General features: G+C 44.9%; 1 protein-coding gene across 1 annotated transcript; it reads left to right on the top strand.

Annotated features, from left to right (window-relative positions):
* Positions 1–695: 695 nt before the first annotated feature.
* On the top strand, positions 696–9,556 carry TTR (transthyretin). The gene is made up of 4 exons (NM_173967.3): positions 696–775; positions 2,071–2,201; positions 5,417–5,552; positions 9,308–9,556. Exons 1-4 carry the CDS (start codon positions 707–709, stop codon positions 9,413–9,415), a joined length of 444 nt encoding a protein of 147 aa, NP_776392.1. The 5' UTR covers positions 696–706; the 3' UTR covers positions 9,416–9,556.
* Positions 9,557–9,892: the final 336 nt, after the last annotated feature.

The raw sequence follows: 9,892 nt of genomic DNA, 5'->3' as shown, positions 1-9,892 counted from the left end.
TGCACTGTACTTAAGTCTGTGCAGCCAAATGTCATTGGGCTTCCCAGGTGGCTCAGTGGTAAAGAATCCACCTGCCAAAGAGGAGGTACGGGTTCGATCCCTAGGTGGGGAAGATCCCCTGGAGGAGGAAATGGCAACCTACTCCAGTATTCTTGCCTGGAAAATTCCATGGACAGAGGAGGCTGGTGGGCTACAGTCCATGGGGTCACAAGGAGTCAGACACAACTGAGCACAGCCAAATGTCATTCCATGTGAAATAAATCACAACTTGAATCGATCATTTAAAACAAATGATAAAATGTGCAGAAAGTGGAAAAACATGCATAGAAATGTTATGGGATAAAAAAACATTCCAAGAATGTTACTGCATCCAGCCGAGCACAGAGAAGAGTATTTTTGTTTTGTTTTGGTGGTTTTGTCTTGGTGATTTAGCTGGTCAAATGACCTGTTAAGAATATGTCCATAAAGGCTTTTTTTTTTTTTAAAGGAATATTTCATAGAGCTAATGTTCTGATGCTCTAATCTCTCTAGGCAAGGTTCATATTTGTGTGGGTTACTTATTCTCCCTTTGTTGACTAAGTCAATAATCAGAATCAGCAGGTTTGGAGTCCGGTTGGCAGGGATCAGCAGCTTGGCTGGGGTGAAGTGAGTATAAAAGCCTGGAGCTGGGGGCAGTCTGCTCAGGGACCCAGCAGTTCTTGGCAGGATGGCTTCCTTCCGTCTGTTCCTCCTTTGTCTCGCTGGACTGGTGTTTGTGTCTGAGGCTGGCTCTGTGGTGAGTGTCTGACTCTCTGATGTTCTTTCATCTGTCTCCTATGGATGAAGTATAAGTGACTTCTTCCTGCTTTGCCAACCCACTTTTGTTACTGGGGCCAGGGCAGCCGGCATCTATTTTTAAATGTCATTGATCCAAACTTCAAAAAGAATGAAGTTCTGCAGAGCTTACTAAACTGGGGCTCAGATCCTGGGCGCCCTCCTCTATGACTTTGCAGTGGTGCCTCAGTTCCCTCAGATGAATGGTAGAAATAAAGATCTGATATTCTGGAAGCTGTGACTACTGAATTTTCAGAAGCTTGACCTTTGATAAAGCTAATTTCCCTTTAGCTAATCAAAAAGTATGTACCGATTAATTCTTCAAAGGCTTGGTGCACAACCTTCTAGTCCAATATCTAATTCTTAAATCCCCTAGGACAGTGGACCCCAACCTTTTTGGCACCAGGAACTGGTTTCACGGAAGACAATTTTTCCACAGACTGGAAGGTGGGGGTTGGGGGATGGTTGGGGGATGATTTAAGAGTATTATATTTATCGTGCACTTTATTTCTATCATTATAACATCAGCTCCACCTCAGATCATCAGGCATTAGATCCCAGAAGTTGGGGATGCTTGGCTTAGAAGAATAAAACTGTGAAAAGGATCATGAAATCATCTGGCTTTATTTTACAGCAACTAGCAAGAAGGAACTGCTGAAGCAACAGCTGAGTAAAATGTTCTCAGGAAAAGCTATTTGGTCCTGTGCTATACTTAGTCACTCAGTTGTGTCCGACTCTTTGGGACCCCATGGACCATAGCCCACCAGACTCCTCTGTCCATGGGATTCTCCTAGCAAGAATATCGGAGTGGGTTGCCATGCCCTCCTCCAGGGGATCTTCCCGACTCAGGGATCGAACCCAGGTCTCCTGTGCTGCAGGTGGCTTCTTTACCAGTTGAGCTACCAGGGAAGCTCCTATTTGGTCCTGTGGCATATTATATCTTTGCAGTAACTCCACTCAGATGAGGAGGCTTAACAAAACCATTCTTTTCAGAGGGACCATTATCTCCCTTCAAGTTCATAATACACAACCCCAGTAGAGCACAGCATGTCCGGAGGCAGAAACTATTCTTTCTTTGGAGACAATTGTGTCTGTGTTACACTGAGTAAGGGAAGTTCATTAACCGTCAACCCATCTGTCGCTGAAAATGGGATTCTTGCGTCCCTGCTGCCGTGTTCCTGGTCTCACACCACAAAGGATGCAGCCTGTGGCTCTGACCAACTTTATTGACTTGTCACTTGTCTTCTCTCCACCCAGGGCGCTGGTGAACCCAAGTGTCCTCTGATGGTCAAGGTCCTGGATGCTGTCCGGGGCAGTCCTGCTGCGAACGTGGGTGTGAAGGTGTTCAAGAAGGCTGCTGACGAGACCTGGGAGCCATTTGCCTCGGGGTGAGCTGCCTGGGGCTCCCAGACGTGGGGCTTGGTTATATCTTTTCATTCCCCCATCACTGGTTGGTATGCCTTCACATAACCACTCAAGCTGAGAGTCCTTGTCTTGCAATGTTAGCAAACATGAAGAATTTGTGTTAATATATTAATGGAAGGAAAGGAATTGAGGGACAGCATGGACTAGGCAGATGACCATAGTTTATCTGGATCACACTGTTACCTAAAGGGGGACCCCGTCTAGGGCCCGAGAGTGGGCTCTTGTCTAACCCTTGGAAATGAATTGTCAGAGGAGACACATGTGCTGATAAAGCAAAAGACTTCATTGGGAAGGGACACCCGAGTGGAGAGCAGCAGGGGGAGAGAGCCCAGGAGGACCACTCTTACTCCTGGCTCGCAGTCTCAGGGTTTACGGAAGTGGGCTTGGCTTTCTCGGTTGTCTCTGGCCAATCATTTCGCTTGTGCCCATAGATGGTCTGACTCAGGGTCCCAGCTGGTGGCAAGCACACCTCTCAGCCAAGATGGATTCCAGCCCAAGGGTTTCTGGGAGGTTGGCAGGACACATGGTCTGGCATCTCCTCCCTCCTTTTGACCCCTCCTGAATTCCCCTGGTTAGTTTTTGGCAGCAACTCCAGGTTACTTATCAGGACCTCCTATTGTGAGATGGCTCAGGCAAGAAGTTATTATTGTGCCCTGGCCAATGCAGGTGGGTTCAGCCAAAGTGTCCCTCATAACATCATTCACTAAGGAGACCAGCAAGTAGATTGAAAATGTGGGCAGAGGGAATGAGGGCCCTGAGAAGGATGCCCTCTTGCCCGGCCCAGCTGGGAGTGACCAGAACCATGAACAGCTTCCCATTCCCCCACTCCAGTTCACCACCTTCTGAAGTCACAAACCACTCAAAAAGGGTGATGAAAACTGTGAATTCCATGCCAAGAAAATGCACATATTACACGCCTACAAAAATGTGTATTAAATTTCAGGAGCTCTAGGTTCCTAGATGCCTTCACATATTACTCAAGCTGACAGTCCTTGATTTGTGCTATTAGGAAAGATGTAGAATTTATGTTAATATATTAATGAAAGAAAAGGAATTGAGGGATAGCACGGACTAGGCAGCTGTCCGTAGTTTATCTGGATCATCCCGAGTCCAGGGCTGTTGTCCAGCAAAGCCTAGTGGAGCATCTGCTCTGTGAGGCTGGGTTGTCAAGCTCCATAAGAAAGGACACAGAAGAGAAAGATACACGACATCAAGCACAGACCCAGACCAGCCTTGCATTCCCCCCGACCAGGAGCCCAAATGATTTCTCCCCTTCACTGGCTGCCTTAGAACTTTCATAGAGTTTCTCCACCTCTACTAGTAACCATTCCAAAGAAAATCCATATTAGTAAATCTAAACCAACCAACTAAAAGAATGAACAATTAAGAAACCCTCAGTAGCAAGCAACACTACTAAGTGTTTATGTCTCCCAGCAAGAGAGTGTCTGTGGGTTCTAACTGAATCCCAAGAATCACACAATGACGCTTCATCCATCATTGCATGCTAAGTGTCTGACTCTTCATGACCCTGTGGGCCATAGCCCACCAGGCTGCTCAGTCCATGGGATTCTCCAGGCAAGAATACTGGAGTGGGTTGCCATGCCCTCCTCCAGGGGATCTTCCCAACCCAGGGATCAAACCCATGTCTCTTATGTCTTCTGTATTGGCAGGCTGAAGAATGAACAACCAAGAAATCCTCAGTACCAAGCAATACTTCTAAGTGTTTATGTTTCTCAGGAAGAGATTTTCTGTGGGTTTTAGTTGAACCCCAAGAATCACATGATGACTCTTCATCCATCACTGGAAAGACCATTTCCTTTGGTGTGGTTTCAACTGAGTTTCTATTTGTTAATTCATTTATGTTTCTATAAAATGCCAAGCACACCATGGAAAGTAGTTAAGAGAATATTTTAAGCATGAGATAAAATGGATGCCATAAGCATTCAGATGTTTGTGGGAATTTTTTTTTTCTGATGACAAAAAATGGAAAAATCAATGTTTTCTTTCTAGCAAATAAGAAAGGTGGGAGAGTAATGAACAGAGCCATTCTGTTTTAGTCTGTCCTAGTTTTTGCTGTCTAATTGAGAACGATTTCTAACACCAGCCATCAAGCAGGTTGTCATTTTAGTTGCTAAGTCAGGTCTGACTCTTTGCCACCCCCTGGACTGTGTAGCCCACCAGGCTCTTCTGTCCATGGGACTTCCAAGGAAAGAATACTGGAGTGAGTATTTTCTTTTCTAGGGGATCTTTCCAACCCAGGGGTAGACCCATGCCTCCTGCGTTGGCAGGTAGATTCTTCACCACTGAGCCATCAAGGAAGCCTATCAAGTGGGCACTTACATGGAAATAGAAGTTGCTTAGTTTAAAAAGAAAAATGAATTCCTAGTATTTTTTGATGGCACAGAGCTGCCAAGGAGCTTAATTATATAAACAATGAAAGAGTCAGATACAGGTTTCTCCTTGCATTGGGAGTCCCCACCATGTGTACAGATGATACCACCTCTGGAAGACACTCTCACACCACAGGGGAGAGGAGTGAGGCCCTGGGGTCAAAGGAACCACAGTCAGAGCTGCTCGCGGCCACTTCCAGGGTAGTTATGAAACTTCACCCAGACACCAACGGTTAGTTGCAAAGTCTCTTTTGAAGTGAAACCTCATAAGAGAAAAAAAATCTACAATGAGCTTTTGGAAACATTCCTGACAAGTTTTCTGTTAGTTAATTTTAGACAGTCACTAAAATTTTCCCTATCCTGACCTAATTGAGGAAAAAAATATATACATATATCTTCACATGGGTTGGTAAGATCCCCTGGAGAAGGGAATGGTTACCTTCTGCAGTATTCTTGGGCTTCCCTGGTGGCTCAGATGGTCAAGAATTTGCCTGCAATGCAGGAGACTCAGGATCAATCCCTGGGTCAGGAAGATCCCCTGGAGAAGGGAATGGTTACACACTCCAGTATTCTGGCCTGGAGAATTCCATGAACAGAGGAGCCTAGTGGGCTACAATTCATGGGGTCACAAAGACTCAGACAAGACTAAGTGACTAATACACACACTCCCATACACAAACTGTATATAGGAGTGTGTGTGCACGTTTGTGTGTCTGTGTGTGGTGTCACCTTGCCATGGCATTTATTCCCTCAATGCCTAACTTAACCTGGGCTTTTGCACCTTTTAGGAAAACCAGTGAATCTGGAGAGCTCCATGGGCTCACCACAGAGGACAAATTTGTAGAGGGACTATACAAAGTGGAATTAGACACCAAATCCTACTGGAAGTCACTTGGCATCTCCCCGTTCCATGAATTTGCAGAGGTGAGTGTACGGAGGCCAGCATTGTTATTTTTTGTCTGTTTGTTTGCAATCCCAGGAAATGCGCTGCTTGCACTTTGCACACCACAGAAAAGTCAGAAAGAAAATGTCAGTCTAGTACAGCGGCTTTCCCATTTCTCCAGAAATCCACAAAACTCTGAAAAGCAAACTTTTCCTCTGTTTGACGATAATTCATTCAGTAACAGGACCTGAACTTATGAAATGCTCCTGAGAGATTTCATTTCCTTCCCCTGAATGTGATTATTTGTCTGCTGAAAAAATACTAATAGATTGGATTATTAGGCAATGCTCCAGACCCCAACTTAGGGTGTCCCACAACAAAAATTAGATGCATCATTTTACTTCTCTAAAATCTGACAACTTTTTCATTCTAGAACTCATCTGGCTTCCAGAGGTTTGGATAATTGAATTCGGACAGTACATACAGAAACAGTAAATTCAAAATAATAATAGCCACACAACAGATGAAACTTATCAAGCATAGACTACTCCCATTTTCTATATTTAACCTATTTGATCTTTGTAAACAACGCCTTGCAGTCATTCCTATTATCCCCATTTTACGGGTGAAGAAAGTGAGGCACAGGGAAGTTAAGTAACTTGTCAAGGTCATGGGGCCAGTAACAGAAGAAACAGTAGTATTTGCCACCAGGGCCAAGGCTGGGTTTAGCCTTAGTGTGCTTCAGCTTTCTTCCTGTGAGAAAAGCTAATAATAATAATAAAGACACAATTGTAGCCCCTGGTTCACACTCTGTTCCTCTGCTGATGAGGCAGTGGGAACCTCAAAGTTATCCCTATGTCTTCCTTGTCTGTAATTCCTCAAGTCATGTAAAACAGATGGCTGCCATGGAAATAGAATCCAGACATGCTGGTCAGAGTTAAAGATCAACTAATTGCATCAAAAATAGCTCAGCATGAAAGGGAACCATTCTCTCTGGCTTAGTCATGGATGAGACTTTTCATTGACATAAAACGTTTCTTTTGGTAGACAGTGTTGCCAGGGAAACCTTAGGCCTGTTTGATTTCTGGGGCCCACAGGTCACCAAGGAAGCCCTATCTACCCAGACGCATGTCTCTGGCTACTTCTCAGCCAGGCAACAAGATGCGGAGCTCCTGTCTTGGGTGGTTTCAGGCTTTAGATGTTGCCCAGAACAAGACTTTTGCCCCTAGAGTCCTAGGCCCCACCCTGGAGCACTAGACCAACCCCCTGTAATCCTTATGCCCCCTGATCTCAGCCTGATGAGACCATCTGAGAAGACGCAGCACTGTCCTGCCCATGATCTGCTATTCCTGCCCATCAGATGTTAGCTTCCCAGCCTGCTCTTCACTCTTTCAGTATTCATTAAACAAACATTTGAAAAATGAAAACCTGCTATTGCTAAGAAGGCTGCTAGAAGCTAGAGATTCAGAAGTGAAAACACATCCGTGCCCTTGGGATGGAGGGAAAGTGACTGATGTAAGACATTGCAGGCAGGACCATGAGCCCAACTTGGAGCCTGAATGGATAACAGGGAAGGAGAGAGAGCGTGAGGAGTCATACCTAAGTCCCAGTGCCTCACTTGGGTGACTGGTGGGTGCGTGGTGGGTTCAACTATAAGTTCCTTTTCTGTCAGCTTCTTCTGAGGACCTTCCAAAACACTGCCATCCTTCAGCACTAGTCACCTCTGCCTTGGCCAACGACCCAGGCAGCCATATTAGATTTAACAAGGCAAGACATTTCCGTTGGAACTATTAGTCCTCTCGACCTCATGGATTTCTGAATGCAGATCATGCCATTTACAATTTTTAGGAAGAATTAAATGAGTCTGGAAGCCAATGTCATTACAAGAGATCAGAAATTCTCCTAACCTGCTCCCAGAAACATGGCCCTTAAGGAATGCCCTTTCTCCTGCAGAGAGATTCTTTTTTTGGTTTCAGACTTTAAACTTTCTATTTTGTATTGGGGTACAGCCAATTAACAATGTTGTGATAGTTTCAGATAATAGCGAAGGGACTCAGCCACACATATACATGTATCCACTCTCCCTCAACCCCTTTCCCACCCAGGCTGGCACGTGACATTGAATAGAGTTCCATGTGCTACACAGTAGGTCCTTGTTGGTTACCCATTTTCAATACAGTAGTGTGTACACGACCTTCCCAAACTCCCTAACTATCCCTCCCCGCAAGTTTTCTAATTCTGTGGGTCTGTTTTGTACCTTAGTTCACTTGTATCATTTCTTTTTAGATTCCACATTTAAGGGATGTCATACTATATTTCTCCTTCTTGCACAGAGACTCTTAAGTGATTCTCACCTCCTCCTGCTCTGATATTTTTGTTTTCAGTACAGTTTAATTGGATCTTTTTTTCTCCCATCCCCAAGTCATCAAGGTTTCCTTTGTCCATATTTAAAATAAAAGGTGCTTATATAGGGTGTTGGAGAAGGCAATGGCACCCCACTCCAGTACTCTTGCCTGGAAAATCCCATGGATGGAGGAGCCTGGTAGGCTGCAGTCCATGGGGTCGCTAAGAGTTGGACACGACTGAGAGACTTCACTTTCACTTTTCACTTTCATGCATTGGAGAAGGAAATGGCAACTCACTCCAGTGTTCTTGCCTGGAGAATCCCAGGGACGGGGGAGCCTGCTGGGCTGCTGTCTATGGGGTCGCACAGAGTCTGACACGACTGAAGCGACTTAGCAGCAGCAGCAGCATATACCGTGTATTCAAAGTTCAATCCATGACCTCTGTATAAAATAAGTAAAACTAAATATCTGCTTGCTGCCCTCCATCTCCCTCCTGAACCAAGTTGTCTCAACTTGCCTCACTCTGGGCACCTAGACTATCCCAGCACTTGGAGTCTCAGCTCTATGAAATTTGCCTGAAGTATATAACTAATGGGAACCATGCTCTCATAGACAATTTGCCCAGTTCCAAAGCTTAGAAGAGCCCCAACATGTGTGCATTGCAGAATTCCAACATGATCTTCCATACTCTGCTTGCACTGTAAATAGAACCCTCCGATGCTTTGACTCCGTATTTCATTGCATGTTATATACACAAAATACACTTATTCTTTTGCATGTTAGGAGATGCAAAGGAATAGTAGGGGAAAAAAATGTCTCGGGTTTGGAGACAGGTGGCTCAACATCTAGCCTGGCTCTGTCACTTCATGAACGTGGGCCAAACACCCTAAGTTGGAGGTCTGGTTCACTCATCTGTGAAATGGGAAGAATGCTATCTTCCGGCTTCAAAATTCTAGGGTCTCTAAGTCTGCGGTGAGCTTGCAACCATCATTCTTAGGCTTTTGGGTCACTAACGGCAGTTTCTACATTCTCTCTTCCTTTTTCCAAAACCAAGAACATGAGACACAAGCAATAAGGAGTTCTGTGATTTCTCTCGGTCAGGTTAGAGCCTCTTCCTTTTTCCAAAACCAAGAACATGAGACACAAGCAATAAGGAGTTCTGTGACTTCCCTCAGTCAGGTTAGAGCCACCTTGATTATCAGTGTGAATTTGCCCCCCTAAAGAGAGATCTAATTATATGGGTGGGGGTGGGGAGTGAAGAATCTTATTGAAAGGGCTGTGCAAGGTTCCGACAGCTTAGTTGGCCAGTGTATTTGGAATTTTGCCTTTTGCACCGTTTCAGAAAACAAGAAAATAAAAACAATTTCTTTGGCACTGGACTTCCCGAAGTCTCTGAATGATTTCCGGTTGGGGGCTGTGCTGGAAAGCAATCCTGTCTGTGTTCCCTGCAGGTGGTGTTCACAGCCAACGACTCTGGCCCCCGCCACTACACCATCGCCGCCCTGCTCAGCCCCTACTCCTACTCTACCACCGCCCTGGTCAGCAGTCCCAAGGCGTGAGGGTGCCTGCCTCGGCGGACCTGAAGGATGAAGGACAGGATTTGGTGTAACCGAGAGTATTCCATTTTTATTAAAGCAGTGTTTTCACTTTATAAGCTATGTTAGAAAATAGGCAGAAACAATAAAACATGCCTATTAAAGCACTTCCCATTTCATTTGTCCTTGCTTTTTTTGATTCCCTTGTCATCCTCTCTCTCAAAAAAAAAAAAAAAAAAAAAGAATCTAAATTTGACAGAAATGCAAAGAACTAAAAGAAACATCTCTAGAGGCACTCTGGGGAACTCCAAATTTCCATTGTTTTCCAAGCTAAGCACATACTCGTTCTGGTCAGCGGCTATTAAAAACACACATTCTGAAAATGAGAAAGCTATCTTTGCCTCTCACCTTCGGTGAATAGCAAAAGGCAAATCCTAAAGTCCTCTTCTTTATTCTGTGCATTTAAGTGCTTTACTGATTTCAAGAGTAGCCCAGCTCCAC

This window comes from Bos taurus, chromosome 24 (genome assembly GCF_002263795.3).
Source record: "Bos taurus isolate L1 Dominette 01449 registration number 42190680 breed Hereford chromosome 24, ARS-UCD2.0, whole genome shotgun sequence".
NCBI lineage: Eukaryota > Metazoa > Chordata > Mammalia > Artiodactyla > Bovidae > Bos > Bos taurus.
The sequence above is the reverse complement of the archived record's forward strand: the minus strand, read 5'-3'. Positions and strand labels throughout refer to the sequence as shown.

Coding starts and splice junctions, on each gene's coding strand:
- TTR (NM_173967.3), top strand. CDS start 707: ATGGCTTCCTTCCGTCTGTTCCTCCTTTGTCTCGCTGGACTGGTGTTT. Junction 2,202..5,416: donor TGGGAGCCATTTGCCTCGGG/GTGAGCTGCCTG, acceptor TGCACCTTTTAG/GAAAACCAGTGAATCTGGAG. Junction 5,553..9,307: donor CGTTCCATGAATTTGCAGAG/GTGAGTGTACGG, acceptor TGTTCCCTGCAG/GTGGTGTTCACAGCCAACGA.